Source organism: Pinus tabuliformis, chromosome 2_2 (genome assembly GCF_031772625.1).
Source record: "Pinus tabuliformis cultivar Carrire ecotype Pingquan chromosome 2_2, CPIR1, whole genome shotgun sequence".
NCBI classification, from domain to species: domain Eukaryota; kingdom Viridiplantae; phylum Streptophyta; class Pinopsida; order Pinales; family Pinaceae; genus Pinus; species Pinus tabuliformis.
In genome coordinates this window covers 581,018,000-581,037,589 of record NC_142300.1, presented here as the reverse complement: position 1 = coordinate 581,037,589, position 19,590 = coordinate 581,018,000, and the positions used below count along the sequence as shown (strand labels likewise).

Genomic DNA, 19,590 nt, shown 5'->3' with positions numbered 1-19,590 from the left:
TGAGAAAAAACCAAGAAAAGTACAAGTCATGGCACTGCAAACATTGATTGGATCGAGTTTGGAAAAATGAAAAAATTGTACCTTCAAATGTTGAACAATTGAAAGTAAACTTTTGGAGACCAAAAGTTTTTCAGTGGGGAAGAGTGATTAGGAGCTCAAAATTTGCCAAAAAATAAAAGTGTCAAAATATTGATAATCTTAGCTTCAAATCGAAGAGCTCGTTATTTTGAATCCAATGGTGGGAACGACACTCAAATCCGAGCATGTATGTAGAAGTTAGAGCAAGTCAAAGTTTAGGTTTGACTTGAACACATGGCAGGATTGGGATGATGTGGCAAAGGTCCCAGCGAATGAGGAGGCGCTAAGTGGCAAGCCACCATTGGCCCTCGCATATCACAAATTGCAGGTCATAGGTTGATCAGGTTAAAGAATCATCCGCCCAGCAGCGCCGATTGCAATTTGCGATATCACATATTGCATATCAGAGGAGTCAAAGAATCGGCCCCCGATGGAGTTAGGGTCGCGATGCGATATATCGCAATCGCAAAGAAGGGTTGCGATTTGTGATAATCGCAATTGTATATCACACCAAAACGCCGATGATATTTATGTTACCGCCAATTAACGCCGATTGCGATGAGCGATAAAGTTCTGATTGCGATAGACTACCTGAACGTGATATGTTTATGTGTTGTAGTTTATATGTCGTCGGGTCCGCCAATACTGTCAATTATGTTCCCGAGCTTATTGTGATTGTGATATTTGACAAGGTGTGAAAATGTTGCCTGTACCGCTAGAAAAGCCACTCTACATGTGACCACTCGGTCCTTAACCGCGAGATAGGCAGGAAAGTTGGCGGGAAAGCCAATTTCGGCGAAACTTCCAATTTTAACTGAGGATAATGAATTTAACTAGAAATAAGCCAGATTTGGAGGAGAAAATTGTGGAAAGACTGGCAGAAGTCATAACTAAGGCAATTTTCGACCAAATGGGATGCAAAAGAGGCTAGATAGCCATTTTTGGCATTCTGAACTCATTGGAATAGGTTTTAAGATCAAAGGAACACTTCTGGATAGGATTTTTGTAAAGTGAAGCCTATGGGTGCTCTCGTCAACCAGAGTGTTGATTTAGTTTATGGAGGAGTATGAAGATGGAGATGACCTTGCATGGGTCTTCCAGCCTCCACGTGTTTTCTACAGCAGCCATTACAATAGTGTTGTAGCTTTATTTCTTCTTTGATCTATATGTGTATGGAGAAAGGGACTTGTTTAAGTACTTGAAGGGATTGTAGTACTATTTATGCTCTTGGAAGTTGGAGTATGGGGTATTGATTTGAGAGCCCTTAGCTTCCTTATTGTTTCATGACTAACTGTAGGTTGTCATGTGTTTATAGTGAGACTTCTTTGCAGAAGAATGTTTCCTTGAAGGCGAAACTAACCACTCTTTTTGTCAGCACACTCAAGTACTCTTTATTGCTGAAGAATTTTGAGCATAATGAGAAGGGGTCATGCCTTTAGAGCTAATCCAAAGAGATGTATCCTAGGAGGGGTGAACTCCTTTAACAATGGCTGATGTATTACTACTTGATGCATGCTTCCATTCAGTGTTTTGGTTTCATGTTTTAAGTTTTCTTCATGAAACTAACTTAAGTAAACACACATAAAATTCATGATTTTACTTGCTATTTTGGAGTACAAACCTCAAGCAAATTTTTATATTTTGAATGGGGAATTAGCACATCATTACTAATCTGCTTCATTTCAGATCATGTCTCCATTCCCATTACCTCCTTTTCCATTACCTCCTCCTGAAGTGCCTTCTCCTTTAGGAGGTTTGGAACTTTCTCCTTGCAACCTGCTATTCCTCTCTTCATATAGGACCTTCACCATCTCTTTCATATCAAAGAAATCCTTTCTGAAGGACTTCTCATCTTTTGTCATGTTTGTAGGTTCTCCTTCATAAGACATGATCTCTGGAGTCTCAACTACAACTTCAGGCTGAACTGGTGTTGGAGACTGTGGCAACCTTTATTTTCTTCACCTTGGCCAACTTCAGGGCTTCCAACCAGCTTTCATTCACCTCTTTTGAGTTTTAACCTTGCAAGCATGACATAAACTTGAAAACAATTAAATGCTTCTTTCACAAAGAAAACCTAGTGCTTTGATACCAAATTGATATGATTTATAATATTATTTTATAGTGCTAAGATCCTCCTCAGATTATAAACAAAATTCTTCATTGTGCTTAAGGATTCATCAATTTTTGCAAGTAAAATGAAGAGTTTTTATGTTAATTTTATGAGCAATTTAACATAAAAAAATAATAAAAAATTGAACAACAACATAAACATGTATAGAACATCATCAAAAACACATTACAACAAGAACATGATAAAGGAGTTCACCCCTCATGGGCTACGTCTCCTTTGTCCAACTTCCAATGGCTTGGGCCTCTTTATTATGCTCAAAAGTGTAAAAATTTGTGTTTACAATGCTCAAATGCTTCTAAAACCTGCTCCAATCAGTCCAAAATACTCAAAAAATGGCTCTCTAGCCTCTTTTTGCATCCAATTTGATGTAAAATTGAAGGAGTTATGACTTCTCCTAGTTTCCCCACTATCTGTTCCACAAAATGCTCCACATTCGGTATGATCCTACAAATTAGCCCCAAAAACACGTTAACTGGGTGAAAATTTCACCGCATGGCAGGCCATAATCTTTCGGTCGAGTCTTATCGCAAATTGAAATCGGCGATTGCGAGGACCGGCGGGCTCAAGTTTTTTGTACGCAGTGGGCGATATTGTGATAGCAAAGTGGTGGACCCAATGGAAGTATTAACCGGAGCCTATAACCTTATCGCGTTCGAGATATTGCAATGAGCAGAAAACCAATGATCTTGGATATGCTGGAATTTGTAGTATTTCAACTTGCGATTGTGATATCACATTGCAACCCTGATCTCGTCAGGGGTCGATTCTGAAGTACTTCACTCCCTTCGCCGATGTGCGATTGCGACTTATCGCATCGCAACCCTTCCCTACTCAAGGGCTAATTCTTTATCACGATCTGCCCGCGACTTACGATATGTGGGGGCCAATGGTGGCCTGCCACTTGGCGCCTCCTCATTCACTGAAGGGTCTTGTCACATCATCCAATCCTGCCATGTGTCCAAGTCAAAACTGAACTTTGACTTGCCCTAAGTTCTGTATACGAGCTCAGATTTGAGTGTCATTTGCACCATTGTATTCAAAATGAAGAGCTCTTCGATCTGAAGCTATGTTTATCAAGATTCTGATACTTTGATTTTTGAGCCTAAATTTGAAAACCTAATCACTATTATTAACAATGATACATATAAATATAGTACATTGGTGTGACCTTTGGATTCATATTCCAAGTGGTCTCTTGGACTCCGGTGGCTGTTCACATTCCACACCAACCCATAGATGATTAGGTGTCCAACATTCGTCCCCTTAGTCTAAAGGGGTACGTATGAGTCCAAGAAGAGAGTTGTAATACAAAATGTACAAAAATGCATGGCAGCACTAGGCTGAATGTGCTCTCTGAAATGTTGGTATAAGGGGGGTGGTTTAAGGATGACCACCAACATTGGGACACTTAGTGCAGTTCTTGAAACTCATCCAAATTTGGCATGGAGCTGAGGTCTTATGCTAGAGGAAGTTCTCCTCTTGTTTTGAAGATGGAAACCTTCAACCTTGAAAGGGAGGTCTCACCTCGCATAAAAAGGGAGAACGTCAACTTGAAAAGGGAGGTCTCAACCTATGATGGTTTAATGATGACCACCAACTCTGGAATTCTTAATGCACTTCCTGGAGCTCTTCCAAAATTGGCAAGAAGTTGAAGTCTTCTTCTAGAGGAAGTGTCCCCAATTCTTTGAAGAGATGTCTCAACCTTTCGTAAATGGTTTAGGGTTGATCATCAACTGAAGGCATGCTCAGGGGCATCTTTGTCTCTCACTACAATTCTGAATCTAGTATGGTAGGTTATGGCTCAGGCTCGTTTGATGTGGCTTTGAAGCTTGTAGATGAACATCACTTCCACCTCTGTTAGATACAAGGTAAGATGATGGAGAAAACTCAACTACAAGATTGTTCAATACTCTAGAACAAGTTCTAACATATGACTAAGATATATTCTTGCATGTTGAAGCCCATTTCCAAGAAGAGATCCATCTAAGATGAATTTGTGTTCTTGCAAGAGGCTTGTTTTTTAAGCATATGTTTGAAGAATGAGTGGTTTTATGACAATATTCACATGGATGAAGATCAGAATAGTGATTTTTTATATGGCTAAATCAGTCACAGCGTTAGCATTTAATAACTTTTGGCTGCGAATGTGGAAGAGAAAAATCTGGAACAGGTGAAGGTGAACCGCCATGAAGAAATCCAACACTCTGAAACTGGATGGGCTTTGATTAATCTGGAATATGAATGGACACATCCTTGTCATATCCAAGACTTGTTATGTGCTTGTTATGGACAAGCTCTTCCCAAGGTCTAATGATTGGCTTCGGAAGTGGAGACTGAATTTCTTCTTTTGCATGCAAATTTTCTCCTGAAATGGGAACTACATCTGCCATTTCTTGTTTCTGATGGGTGTTATGATGCTTATGTTGTTGTAATTCATCTTGCTGAAGCTGGGGTTCAAGCTCCAAAAAATGAATCTTTTTCCCGTGCATTCTGCAGACATGTTTTAATATCACAAAGAGTGTTTTTGCTGATTTTCACTATCTCATCAACAATTGAATGAGTGAGAATATTTAATAACTCTAATACATCCCAATCAGAGCCATTTTAGAAAATAAGTATTAGTTGGCAATCATAATGATTACAAATATTTTCCAATCTCCACTGCAATAAGAACTTTACTCTCTCTGTAGCATAAAATATATATTTATGATACTTGTATAATAGGCAACAAACTAATCCAATTAAATCTCAATACACATACCAATTCAACATTGTGTATGCAAGTGTTTGCAACTTCACAGTGGAGAGAAGGGATATTTAACCATAGGTTCCAGGAGATTTAAGACTGTTCAATGCTCTGACTTACCAATTCAATGCAAATTGTTCACTTCCAGATCCAATTGTTGTTGTTTCTTCTTCAACATTTTGCTGCTATGGCACGCCCTGCACCAAGCATTATTCTAGGAATGAAGTTGGTATTGTTCACTAACATTTTGATATTTTTTGCATAAACATAGCGGTTGCTTCACATGGGGTGCCCTATTCCGATGCTTCTACCTTTACACAATGTCTGCCTTATCCTATTATGTCTCTTTATGGTGGAGGGATTTTTCGAAATCTTAGTTTTGATAATGAAATGAGTAGCTGGAATGGTATTGGCGGCCTCTACAAACTTTGGAAAACTAAGGCAAGATGTCAAGTATAGTCTCTCAGCGTGGGTGCGGGCCAGATCTGGGAGCTCTACTTTAGTTAAAGAAACTATGGGGATGGACGATGTGAGCTTCATATGTGCTGGAATTGTTCATGCAACAAGTGGGTGCTGCTATGTTCTCAAGGGTGGATTCATTCCTGCTTGGTATCCCGCTCACTTTCGACTATACTTCGAGAGTAACAATACAGATGTCGAAGGCATGCATGCTGGAATATGAAGGGACTATGTGTCCTGGAATACGAAGAGACTCACACCAAATGTGAAAAATTCAAGAGGCATAGTCAGCTATTACTTTGGACAAGGTTGAATAGAAACATTCAATCATGTACCAACGTTCAACACATGGCAATGCCCAACTCATAGAATGGAGAAAGGTAGTATGCGCATATATGAATATATCTCACCACATATAACCCAAGAGACTGATATAAGTAATACGCACATAACAAAACAATAGAATGACCCCACTGCTCAACCCACTCACTGTGATTCAACGCATATGGATCAATGCACATACCATGACTTAATTAATGCACAGAGACTCCAGACTCATGTCGTTTCAATGCAGAGAGCATGAATATTGAATGCACTGCACGCCTCAACATAGAGGGACAAATACCAATGCTAAATAAGTTTGCTTGTATGTAGGCCTTCAATATTCCTTGCAACATTATACATTGTTAATTAATATATTTTCCAATGCACGTTTTTCTTGTCTCATTTAAACTGACCATATACTCATCGCATTTTTGTATAGTATAGATTGTAGAGCATCGATTTTGATATTGAACTTGGAAGGAGATAAGACAAACCAAGATACTAGACAATCTCGACCACCTCTCATCAACAATAGGAAGAAGCTCCCCCTTTATCCTCTTTTATACCGCCACGCTGCACCGAATGATCACCATGCATTCCCTTTCATCAAACCCAAACAACCTTCGGACTATGATCGCCGCAGGAAACTCAAATAGTCAATATTTTATTTCGTGATTGGATGTTGCCTCCACAGTGTTGTAGGTAGAGAATCATTTAGTAGAATGGTGTTCAAAGTAATGAAATGGTCTGTCAGGCGAGCTCCCAAGCAAAGCAGAAAAATGTTATGTCTATAACTGACAGTTTCAAGAGAGAAATTAATGGCAGGCAGGTTCTAGAAAGGATACAAAGTTGACATGCTCCTAAAATACACATGCCTCTATTTTTAGATTGTTGGGATGTGCGTTACACTCAGAATCATAGAACCGACAATTATATGAATGTAGAGAGGAGGACATTTAGAGTTGTGAACCATTTCAGCCCATTGAGAGAGAACGATTAGGTCTAAATGTCATAACTGATGGCTAAGAATAATAGAGTGAACCGGTAGAGGCATAGGTGAGGTACAGATGGTGATAATTTAGGCAAGTGCATAGATGTCAGGATCATCAAGGCCAAGTTATACATTTCAAAAGAAGTAACGTTTGAATGTTGAGCTATATGTTACAAAGGAGAATGATTACACAACATTAAACGAGACATAATTCCAGAGAAGTTACAAAGGCAAAGATCTAAGACCTGTGACCTTGCGTATGAGGGAAAAACACTAGTGTTTTTTTTCTATATCAGGACAATAGGTAGAGGTACACGACTGCATGTATAGAAAGGCCATAGAAAAGAAAGCTCACATAAACAATTGGCTCATACTTGAGCAGGGCCAGAGATCACCCATTCTAATACCATGTTAAACATGACAATGTCAAAGACAGAATATGAATGATAAAAATTGAATTGCCTCTATTATTCACAATGACACACACACACACACACACACAGACATATATAGTACATTGGTGTGACCCTTGGATTAATATTCCAAGTGGTCTCTTCGACTCCGGTGGTTGTTCACATTCCACACCAACCCATAGAGGATTAGGTGTCCAACAGGCTTGAGAAATATTCTCTTCGGGAAAATATAAAAATGTTTGGTGCCCTTTCAATACAAACTTAAAATAATCCCCTCCCCTTCAATTTCAAAAGAATCTAAAACATTAAAGAAAAAACGACATTGTTAGTTGGGGAAAAAAGGGAACATGTCAATAAATATTTACAAAAAGTAGAATCTATGATACATGAAATTTTGGAGAATTCCAATCATATTTCCTTGTAAGAAGACAAGAAAAAGGAGTTAAAACTTCTTTAAGATAAAAAGAGAAAAATCCTTCTTGTAAATGAAAAGGAATGGAGATTAAAAAGTAGAGGTCTTTCGCTAGAATTTGGAGATGAAAATTCAAAATATTTCCATAGAATAGCCAATCACAAAAAACAATCAATACAATTAAGGAGATGTCAAAGGAGGATGGATAAAGGTCACATCCTTTGAAGACATAGGAAGGAAAGGATGCAATTACTTTGGCAAAATATTTCGTCAAGATAGTTGAGTTTCAATTGGCAAGATCCTTTAGGTCATAATTCACTTTCCCAACTTCATAAATCATGATGAAAATGAGTCTCTCATGGAAGAAGCATCAAAGCATGAAATGGAAAAGTCTTGCATAGATTCCAAAAGGGTAAAATCCTTGGCCCCAACGACCTTCCCATTGAGTTTTACCTTGATTTCTTTGACTTTATAAGGGAGGATATACTTGGAGTAACTGAATACTCCATATCCAACTAGGAAAATTCAGGTATAACCTTCATTACTCTGATTTCTAAGTTTGATAACCCCACCTCCTTTGATATTTTCCATTCAATCTCCCTCTGCAACATTATTTATAAAATCATCACCAAAACTATAGCCTCTCACTTAAAATTATTTCTAACTAATCATATTGCACAAGACTAATTTGGATTCCTAGATGGTTGTCAAATGCATGGGGTTACAAGCCTAGCTCAAGAAGGTTTGCACTCCATCTATTCTCAATAATATTCAAAGAGGACCTATCAGAAGCCTTTGACAAATTTAATTGGCTCTATATCAAACTTCTTCTTCTTAATTTTGGATTTTGTCACTTAGGTTCTCAATTGTATAAGTTCACTCTCAATGGAAATCCTAATCAACAGGTCGACTTCCCCTTTATTCAACCCCTAAAGGAGCTTGAGACAAGGTTTCCCCCTTTCACCACTCCTTTTCCTTCTTGTAGTTGAAGGTCTTAGTCGCCTTATCGCAAGTGCCAAAGCTCATAATATTTTTGTTGGTATCACTATCTCTCATAATTTCTCCCTATCTCATCTCCTCTTTATTGATGACATTCTTATTTTCTTGGAAGGGGAACTGAACCATATTCTCACTTTAAAGGAAATCCTTGACCTCTTCTCCTTGGCCATAAGCATGATTATTAGTGTAAAGAAATCCTTCGTTTAAGAAAATGGTCTCTCTGATAATGAGAAAGACAACATCTTAAGGAATTTGGCCATTAACCCTAAAATTTTGGAGGGGATTTAAAATATTTTGGTTTCTACTTAAAACCAAACAATTACACCAAAGTAGATTGGAACTAGTTGGTAAAAATTGAGAGGAGAATAAGATCCTGGTGTAATAGATGGTTGTCACAAGATGACAAATTAACACTTTGTAAATCGGTAATTGAAGTGATCCCAACTTACTGGGCCTCCCTATCTTGGATTTCACTTGGCATTCTTCACAAAAAAAAATAGCTCTCCCTATGCTTCTTGTGGGCTAGAAAATGCAAAAAAAACTTTCACTTTCATATCTTGGTCATATATGACATTCCCAAAATCGCTTGGCGAGTGGGGATTAAAAAACTTACACTAGATTTCAAAAGCACTAGTCGCTAAAAGTGTTTAGAAACTCATCCAAGGCATGGGTTTCTAGTCATATGTTATGCTTCTCAAATCTATTTCTCCTATGTTGATCCTAGATTGGATTTGATCCCCATTTAAATCAGCTAAAAAAGGTTTTGTTATTTGGAAAGAAACAGTACATGCCTTTCCACTTATCGGAAAGGGTCTTAGATGGAAAGTAGGCATTGGGTCAAATATTTTCATTGGAAAAGATGCCTAGAGAGTGAGCCATAATTTCCACTTATTATCAAATCCTCTAATACAGAAACTCGATGAAGAAGGCTTTTGTGCTTTAAACCAAGTCTCAATTGGAACTTCCAATAGAGAGTAGCATGCATGACTCTCTTCAAATGAGTTATCATTGGATGGGGCTCTCATTGAAGAATGGGATATCTTATTTGGTTCTTTAAAGACAACCTTGGTAAGCATCAGTATGTATGAAGACCTTTTCATCTGGTCTCCTAGTCCTCATGGAGCTCACTCCCCAAGATTTAGCTACTTGTTGCAGGGCCAAAACTCTGCCCCTTTGGAGCCTCTTTGGTGGGGACAATTATTATGGAAATTTAATAGTCCCCTTAAAACAAAACTATCCATGTGGCTACTTATTCAAAACAAGGCTCCAATTTAGGACATTCTTCAAAAGAGATCATTCCATGGTCCAAGCAAGTACCCTTTATGTTCAAAAGCATTTGAATCTATTGTGCACTTATTCATTACTTGTCCCTTTGCTCAATCATGTTGGTATGAAATACAAACTCAAGAAGGCCCCTCTTATATTTGGAAAGGAATCACTATAGATGATTATTTAAAATCTTGGCTTACAACAAAACACAAGACTTAGCACAGAGCTCTACCCTTGATCTTGGCCCAGGGGATTTGGGTAGAAAGGAAGCATGTTATTTTTGACAATCAAGGGCACTCCTACATAAAAGTTTCCATAAAACACCTGGCCCTACAAAACTCTATGCCTTCATACTCTCATCCGTTTGTTATAGTTCACCCACTTAACATCATAATTCAAAAGGACTCTTTATAGGATTTTTTGAAGGTGCAACACAACTTTCCCCATCTATGGGAGTGGCGAGGGAATGTTTTTTTGAATGAAAACCAATTCATAATTTTCTCCTACCATATTCGGCCAGAAACAAACATCTTCACGGAACTTTTTACTCTCAAACTTCTTCTTCAGTGAACTTTCCTTCAAAGGATTAACAAAATTGACATCTATGGGGAATCACAAGTGGTCATAAATTGGATGAAGGAAAAAATAATTATAAGAAACTATACTCTTCTACCACTCTACCAAGAAATCATGCACTGGGGTACTATTTTCTCTCACATTTCATGTGATCATATCTACAGGTCAAGAAATCATGCACTGGCATACTATTTTCTCTCACATTTCATGTGATCATATCTACAAGTCAAGAAATCTAGAAGGAGACACTCTCTCAAAAACCAGATTGGAATTGGACCAAAGCCTACAAATTTTTTCCTTGATCCTTGGGAATGACTAGATTCACTCATCTCCATTTCACTTTTTGGATTATCAAGCATACACGTGATTGTGAAATGATAGTTTTTTTGTAAAAATGTTTATATATTGGAGGCACACCTTCCATGTCGTAACACACATACTTCACTTTTTTCTTTACCAAATAGACTGATAAGAATGTTTTGCAATTTTGGAAATTATTTTGAAGCTAAGAAAGCCACAAAAATACTTTTTTATTTTATTTTTATTTTTTTAACCTATTATAACTTAATTGTCAAATTAATAGTGGGGACAACCATTATTGGCTACAATTAGCAAATGCAAATTGACTCATCATTGTAAAACCACACCACCTGTAATCACTACTCGAGGTCTGTAAGGGGGCAAGCTTTCATTCTTCTCATATGTTTCTGGATCTTGGGGCCAAGCTTTCACTCTTCTCATATGCCTCTAGATCTTAGGCCGTTAACCTATTTTCTTATGCCTGAAAAAAACAAACTCGTAACTTAGTAAAAACAATTTTCAAACTTATTCTAAACTAAAAAACCACAAAAAAATACTTAAAAACATATATTATTATAATTTTATTTTTATCATAAATAAAAGTGCAGTCACTTAATAAAAAAATTAATCTAGGTGATTACGAAGATTTTGTATTATCATTTTAAGATCAATTTTGGTAGTGACTTCGAAGTCCAGATGAATTCTGTCAATAGATACCTTTATTTGATGAAAAAATAAATATAACAGTATTATTATTTGTTTGCCAGCTTAAATAACACACCAGCGGTAAATTTTGATAAAATTTTAAATTATTTCTGTATGGTGGTGTTCGAGTTGTCCGAGGTTGTTGATACGGACACTGTGGGCTACAGCAAACCATGTTCAAGTGGACACTTAACCATAGCAACTAATATATTATTAATGTAACGGGTGGTATATACGGTTTTCAGCATTAATTGATATAAAACTAGCAATTGTCCCAAAAGGTACAAAGAGAGGCCGATAGGATTATTAATTTGGAATTGTAAAATTTAGTAGCAAATATTGCAAAGGGAAATCCCATGATATTACAGAATGAAATCCCATCCAATTACAAGTAAAATTGAGAAATTTCATATACCACAATGCAAGTAAAACTGAAACCAATCTTGTAGAGTGAAATCCCATCATATTACAAAATGAAATCTCATTATATAGGATTTATTAGGGTCATTACAGAGAAAATTAACATAAGTGGAGAGCTGATTCAGAAGGTATGACATGGACTCTGTAGAGTGAATGCCCTAATCTTGTAGAGTGAATCCCATCATATTACAGAATGAAATAGAAGTCTAAAGGATTTATCAGAGACATTACAAAGAACGCTATCACAGTGGAGAGCTGCTTCACAAGGCAGGACATGGATTCTGCTTATTCACCACAGAAACTCTTGTTGTTGAAGATGAGAAGTTGCACAAAAGTAAGTCATTCCACAACTACTACAAACTTACAACAATATTAACATCCTGCAAATATTCTCATCTATGAGGAGCTTTGGGGGCCTATAGATTACAAGAGAATAGCAAAAATTCTTCACTAAACATGTTAGTAGCGCACTGATCATCTTGGCGGTTGGAGACAGAACTGGTGTTGAAGCTCTCTTTCCTCACAAACCCAGCAGGGGCTTTCTTGTCATAATTCTGAGTACAAAATTTGACTGTCATTTTCTGCATCTTTCTATTTATATACATTGTTTGAACTCCTGTACAAAATTTCCCACAGAAGAGAAACAAAAGATATTACAATCATATTGTAAGAGAAATGATCTGGCTACTAACAAATGAAAACCAACATGAAATGATGATTCAAGCACTACAAAGCTAAATCCTAGTTTTCAAAATACATTTTGTATTAACTACATGTGGGCATCAGACTGTCCTTGTACAGTGACTTAAGCTATTTGGCTAGCAAGAAATGAAAAGAATTCAAAACAAAGATGTTATTCCTAATCAAGTTTGACACAAGAATAGATATATAACAATAGTGTGGAGTTATTTCAACGAGGCTTGTCAAGGTAATCCCAGCTATTGTGGATCATGAGGCATTACTTTAAGAGACAATTACGAGATTAGTTTCAAAGCAGAGCTGTAGGAGATGGATCAAACAACAGAGCAGAACTTTATGCTTTTTGGTAGATTCTGAAAATAGCAATAGAGAAAGGTTTAAATTGTCTACAGGTGATAAGAGATTCCAAACACATTGCAGAGAGGTCAAATGGAAATTTCAATCAGGAAAATTTGCAGCTGGCCCATCATTGGACGGAATCAGAGAAGCAAGGAAAAATTCCATGTCAATATCTTTTCAGCATGTCTGCAAGGGATAAATATGAAGGCTGATATATTGTTCAAGTAAGCACTGAGGATGCAGAACAGATGGATGGAGATGATTGAATACCCCATCTGGACCTTCTCATTCAATCTATTTCTAATCAAGCTATTATAGTAATGAACTTTTGGATGGCTGTTTTGGAAGCAGTGTCAAAACTTAAACATCATACTTACCCTAAAATTATTATAACTGTTTACATGCTTTCCAGGACTTTAATTGCATACCATAGTTACACATAAAAGCCACGACATTAATCACATAACAGTTTGAAATAGTTCAGCATGCCTTCATAACATTGGAGATATTCCAACTGTGTTCATATTTGTCACTAATCCTGGATGACTTTAATTACAGTTCTCAGACCCTCTCCTTTAAGCATGTGATCAAATGCCTTGTTGATGTCAGCAAAAGAAACCTTGTCTGTAACAAATTTATCCAGTTCAAGCTCCTGCAAATTTAACAATCAAGGAAGGAAAGATTAAAACCATAATTATAACTCTAATTAGATATGATAAGCATAGATTGCTCCCGTCATGGTACGGACAAAAAAAAAAAAACTGGGAAATATGACCACACAGTATTATCTACAATTATGGTTTGCAAGTGAGTGATACCTGTGAAAGATTTCAAATAAAATGTGAATATACCCTGCTTTGATGCAACATATCAAAATTTCTCTAGACACTAAACAGGCAACCAAAGTTTTGTGCAAATACCCTGATGAAGGAACCCCGCCAGGCCAGCCAGTGACACCCAAAGAAACGGATAGTGGTAGACTTGTAGCGCTACTTTCTGTTCTGGTTGTCATGGAAGGCAATAAAGCTAAATCTGTTTATACAGCACAAGAAATGACAGAAACAATAAATATGCATTGAAACAAAAGCAATTAAGGAAAATAAGTGAATCCCCGCTAGCAACTTAAAAAGAGCAGATATATTAAGTTACAGAATCCATTTCAATTTTATTGAAATGCATTCCACCTACCAGATCCATCTACTGTCTGATCCATTAAATCTTCCACAGCTTTTTTGGCAACTCCCTCCAGCATTTGTTTATCCACATCCTCCTTTTCCCTCTTGCTCAAATAATCTGTTGGTTCTCCCGTCTCCCCAACTTTCTCATTGTTATTTTGAGTATACCAATCTTTGCATTGCTCATGCCCTGTCTCTACAATAGATTCCTTAGTTTCATCGTAAATTTCGGTATTCTTAGCTTTGGGTACTGGTTCATGATTATCATTATCTTGGTTTGACGATGCATTTTCAATAACTTCTGGAACAGTTATTGAGCCCACCTGCCAATGAATAGATCAGGTAAAGAGCTATATACATCGTAGCATGAAAGTAACACATATGCCACCACAGCTTGCCATCCACATCCAAATGCCACCCCTGCAATCACAATACCTTTATGATGTCAACGAAAATATAACCTAAATATAGCAAACATCAACTACCAGCTTTCTGCTGCAAATAAATTGTTGATACTGAAAATTCCAACCTGAGAGAATAGGTTGGGTGCCATTCAAGAGAACAGATATTGCAAGTAGAGGTATCAATGCATAGACTGCGCGTATAACCACACTGGTGCTTGTGAATGTCATGGCGAGTTCTTTCTTCAGTATCAGAATCCCAATGGCAAGTATGACACTTATTATGAAGCAAGTGACCACCACAACTATAACTGAAAATCTTGCAGTTTTAGGTCTCCTGGCTCCCAGCTCATTACCCACTCTTATACTGCAAATAATATAAATACCACAATAAAGAAAACCAATTTCTAGATACAGCAAATGGGAAAAAAAAGGTATACCATGCTATATAAAACTGCTGAATTTATGTGAATTGCAGTTTTGCCCAATATTGGAGAATCCTACCTCCAGGAGAGGGGTCAATTGTTTGACCCCTCTGGCGATGGTCAGATTTAAAGATATTCCCAAAATCTGCAATAGCCATAAAAATGCCCCAATAAAACAATATATTACTATAAATCATAAATGTATACCTTGCAGCTGTACTGAGACCCAACATTGCCATCAACTCCCAGTTGTAATAATTCATGCTGCATATATGTTCAAAACCTGGCACGTTAGAGATATATTAACTGGCATAGCTATCTAACAAAGTTGGGACAATGCATAGGCATGGAGCTTGTATTTGGCTTTAAATTAGTTAGCTTTAAATGGGAAAGTCTCATACCAAACAGAAATGGAATCCAGAGCGACCTCTGCATTTGGCAGCCAACCCGATACAAGCACCAATACTTCAATGTACCATATTTCCAAACTGCAAAATCAGGTGTGGAACAAAACAAAACTTGTCAAAACAGGCTAAGCTATTATGTAAACACCCAGATATAATTTAGATAGTTTGTGTATCTTCCAAAGAGTATTAAGGCATACGTTAGCATAACAGCCGATGCCAGAGTTAACTTGAAGTATGACCAGAGTCCTGTGAAGGCCTTCAAGGTGAAGCCCGTCCATGTATGCCTACAGTATGGGCTATAGAATATATACAAGGCAGTAGTAATGACCAGAACCCACCAAGTCAAACTCACTATTAGGCTATCCCTAGCAGGCCAAATCCTAGCTTGTCTACTGCCACCCAGGTGATCAATGTATGGAATAGACATGTCCCAACAGCAATATAGGCAATAGGGGCCACTATGTTCTAAGCCTGCAAAAACCTCTGCATGGGGCAATTGAGGGCAAAAGCAAACAACTGAGGAATAAGACCTTTGGCAAAAATACCTCCTGCAGCAGAGATTTCTTTACTCTGCCCTATGGCAATCAATACTGGATCTGCAAAATAGTAGAGGATGCCCAGGAGTATTGCAGTTCCAGTCATTATTATCATGGACCTCTGGCAGATGACTAAACTTCTCCATCCGAGACGCCGCCCTCATGGAATCCACGTCCAGTTCATAAAAGGCCTCCACCGCCTTAGAAATCAAGTGCTCATTTTATAGATATAAGAAAAGTCAATTTATTGATATTGCAAAATTCAACTATTTGATTTGTTTATATTGATTGAATTTTGAAAATATATAATTCAATCTCTAAAATATATCCGCTATCATGAAATAGTTATAAGCTGATATAAACAGAACAGATCCCTCGATGATAGAAAGTTTAGAGTGAAGAAGAAAACGTGTGAAATTTTTTTGTCCAATTTTAATTGGAATGATATTTACAGCCACTATTTTCATGTGAGAGTATATATATATATATATATATATATATTTTCACTATATTTCTTAGAAATAAAAAATTACATATATGTAGTTACATATTTTTAATTTATTTTCTCAATATTTCTATTTTAAAAAGAAAAAAAGATGAACATTTCAACAATTTGGAAAAATCACAAAAAAAAAAGTTTTTCCCTCAAATGAAAGTGTAACTATGACACTTAAATTGATTGGTACAACACATCATAGAAATTTTGAGAATTACAAAAATTAATTTTGAACATTCTTTTAAGAAAAAAGGGCAGATGCATGCAGGGAACTGTAAAAGAAAATTGCAAGGACCTGTAAAATAACGAATAAACCATACAACTTTTAACTCTCATGAAAAAAGTGGTCAAAACAGCTATTTCTAATAGCAAAGAAGCCAAAGACAGCCATCGTCACATAAATACAATTCAATATCCAGGTTGGACACAATTATGTGTACAATATGTCCCAAAAAGAATTCAAAATAGATAATACATGATCAGAAGCTAGAAGATTGTTCCCGGCCTTTCTTAAATTAAACACAAGCAACCCATTTAGGACTGCCCATTTAACTTCCAACACACATGAATATATCCGTAAGTTGCAAAAGCGACTACCCTAAAGCTTACCATCAAATCAATTTCAACTTTTGTAGTACAAGCAACTTCAACTGGGGGTGATGGCATTGATCTGTGAGCAACATGGATAACATTGTTAGAATAGCACATCAGTGGCATTTATGCTAGACCAACATATTCAGAATTACAAAGGCCAGAAATTAAACTTACCTTTCCTCATTTTCAACTTTAGTCATGTCTTCTCTGGCAACAGAGCTCCCAACAACATCCTCGCTCTTGTCAGCAACAGCTACAGATTCTTTGGTACTTGTGTTGTCCACCAGTGCATGGCCACTGACTTCAATTCTATATGATTTTTTATCACTCGTTGCAGAGTTATTGTCCACTGTTTGCAATTGTTTAGTTGGCAAAGATGATACTGGCACAGTAGTTGAGGTAGAGGAGCCAGTTGCCAATGATATCTCTGGGACTACTATTGATCCTGCTGAAGGTATTCTGGTAGACTGTGTCTGTTGCTGAACTTGTTTGGCATCAACAAACTCTGTAGCAACTCCCAATGAAGTGGCCGATATGCATGGGCTAGTAGCAGTTGATGCCACTGGTTTTCCCCCAACCTTCACCTTTGAGCCATGTGGCCGTTTCTTTTTGGGTGCTGCCAATATAGTTAAGTGAAATGAAAGTAGTTAAGTGAAATGAAAGAAGATTTTGGAAGTAAAATAACACAGCTAAAACATAGCTTTGAATGTATCAAGTCCGCACTTGCAGTGTTGGGACCACAGAGCATGGGAATTAAGCTGGGATTATAACCTAATTCAATTAATTGTAGATTAAGAAAGAATTGTCTTCACAATGTGGATTCAGTATCTACAGGAATAAGCATCAAAATCATACCTCCTGAGTGAACAGGAGTCTGAGTTGATGATGGGGAGCTGGCAGCAGCAACAGATGGTCCAAGACCAGATGATGGAGCGTGCTGTATAGATTGAGCTGATGTTGCATCAGATGCAGGAAATAATGAAGTAGCACTTGCTGGTTCAGGTTTCACCTCAGGCTGCCACTCTAGCTTTGGATCCACCTTAACTTCACGAATTGGCTCATTAGGTCTTGCTTGATTTACAAACATCCTTGCAAGATCATATAAAGTTTCTGCAACTTCCACTTCCTGCTTTGATGGGGATATCTGCATGCATTAATCAAACCTTAGCATACAAGCATGATCATGAGCGACAGGCATACCATCTTTTAGTAGTAGAACAAATCATGGTAAGCTTGAGATCCCCCAAGCAGGTAAAAAGGCAGGTTCCCAGTTGTTGAGTATCCACCTATGATGCAAAGGAATATCGACATCACTCATGCCTCTCTACTGGAGGATCCATAAAATTGTCAACATTTGTACAAACAAAAGCAAGTTCTATGTGTTACGCAGAGTATCACGTGTGTAACCTCCAGTCCCACCAATATTCAACTTAATCCTGTGTTGCTTTTGTCTCAACTGTTATGCTTCTATGAGTTTAACAGCTCATAATTAAATAAGGAAATATTTTGGGCATCTCCTCTAATTTTGGTAACTGATCAGTCTTCAAAATCTGGAATTTTTTATGTTGCTAAAGGAGTATTAATCCAAAACATTGATTACCTCATTAGGACTTATCATTTGCTAGACTTGATTCCCTTGACCAGTATGAACCGTTGGGTGGGGATTATAACAGTTCACTGCACAAGCCTATTTGCTGGGTTTCTTTGTCAAGAAGGAAGAAGAAATTAAATTATCTTTGTGCACAAAATGTAGATTGGTTGTCTACACCCCGACATCCAGTTTTAGTCCTTCCAATCAAGTTCATTAGCAGTCACTTTCAATGCAAATACATGATTTTTATTGTGTAAATGGATGAAAGTTAAAATTTCAATCCTTTCCCCTATCATCCACGAATGCCCCAATACAGTAAGCAAATGTTTGATAAGAACAATCAAAAATCAAATGTAGTTAAAGTAAGGCAAAGCACACCTTGGCTATTTTGGCAGCCCTGTGCTTACTGTGATTGCTGGACTTCTGCAAAATACAAGAAAACGGTTTAATGTTGTATTCAATGAATAACAAAGCTGAGAGACCAAAAAAACACAATACGAGAGCAGTTGAATCTACTAACCGCCCTTGGGGTTGCTGATTTGAGAGATGAATCTTCAAAAGATGCCTGCTTTGAATTGGTTGGTGGGAGCCTAATTCTTCCATTGGAGGGCTGCTGCTGCTGCTTCTGCCTCTTCTTGGAGTTGGAACCGCCATCACTCTCATTCGCGTGATGCCAAGGAGGACTCTCCTGGTACCGCTTCTTCATCGCTATTCCAATCCAAATACCAAACCAAAGTAACAGCAGGTACCCCATTCAAATACATCTCTACAAGGCCTGGCAAATCAGTACGAGGCTTATAATTTCCAAAGAAGGTTCCTTTCAACGTTTTCTCGCTCAGAAAATTACAGGATTCGTTTTAAAGACTGCGTCTAAACAAGGGACCCTGTTAAAACGGCTACACCCCAACCCTGCAAAAATAGAACTCTGATATCAAATAGCAGCCAAAAATAAACCCTTCGGATCTGCCAGGCACGACACCGTCATCTAACGTAAATCCGATGCTCAAATCCCATCTATTATACAAATCCAGGCCCTTTCTTTCGTCTCTGTCAAGAAACTGATAGTCTCTGTCAAGAAACGGATAACGGATCTCCAGCAGCTCA

General features: G+C 37.5%; 2 protein-coding genes and 1 pseudogene across 5 annotated transcripts; all 3 read right to left on the bottom strand.

The window, feature by feature from the left end:
- Window positions 1-11,884: 11,884 nt before the first annotated feature.
- LOC149194005 (uncharacterized) lies at window positions 11,885-14,440 on the bottom strand. Of its 3 annotated transcripts, XR_016254490.1 has the most exons (4): window positions 14,050-14,440; window positions 13,782-13,893; window positions 13,351-13,513; window positions 11,885-12,439 (listed from the first exon to the last, which is right to left on the bottom strand). XR_016254490.1 is itself a non-coding variant. In XM_089404992.1 (3 exons), the coding sequence occupies exons 1-3, from the start codon at window positions 14,111-14,113 to the stop codon at window positions 13,423-13,425; spliced, it is 267 nt and encodes an 88-aa protein (XP_089261118.1). In that variant the 5' UTR covers window positions 14,114-14,440; the 3' UTR covers window positions 13,215-13,422. The 3 variants fall into 3 exon arrangements, 2 of the variants coding, with proteins under 2 accessions (XP_089261118.1, XP_089261117.1); XM_089404992.1 differs by lacking the exon at window positions 11,885-12,439 and having other exon boundaries at window positions 13,215-13,513; XM_089404991.1 differs by lacking the exons at window positions 11,885-12,439; window positions 13,351-13,513 and having other exon boundaries at window positions 13,559-13,893.
- LOC149194004 (protein DETOXIFICATION 41 pseudogene) lies at window positions 14,347-15,207 on the bottom strand (annotated as a pseudogene). Its single transcript, XR_016255068.1, has 3 exons — window positions 15,070-15,207; window positions 14,566-14,804; window positions 14,347-14,456 (listed from the first exon to the last, which is right to left on the bottom strand). The product of XR_016255068.1 is annotated as a protein DETOXIFICATION 41 pseudogene (transcript).
- LOC149194003 (uncharacterized) lies at window positions 15,082-19,382 on the bottom strand. Its single transcript, XM_089404990.1, has 7 exons — window positions 19,007-19,382; window positions 18,865-18,909; window positions 17,751-18,039; window positions 17,070-17,511; window positions 16,911-16,971; window positions 15,264-15,350; window positions 15,082-15,126 (listed from the first exon to the last, which is right to left on the bottom strand). Exons 1-6 carry the CDS (start codon window positions 19,238-19,240, stop codon window positions 15,330-15,332), a joined length of 1,092 nt encoding a protein of 363 aa, XP_089261116.1. The 5' UTR covers window positions 19,241-19,382; the 3' UTR covers window positions 15,082-15,126; window positions 15,264-15,329.
- Between the last annotated feature and the right edge of the window lie 208 nt (window positions 19,383-19,590).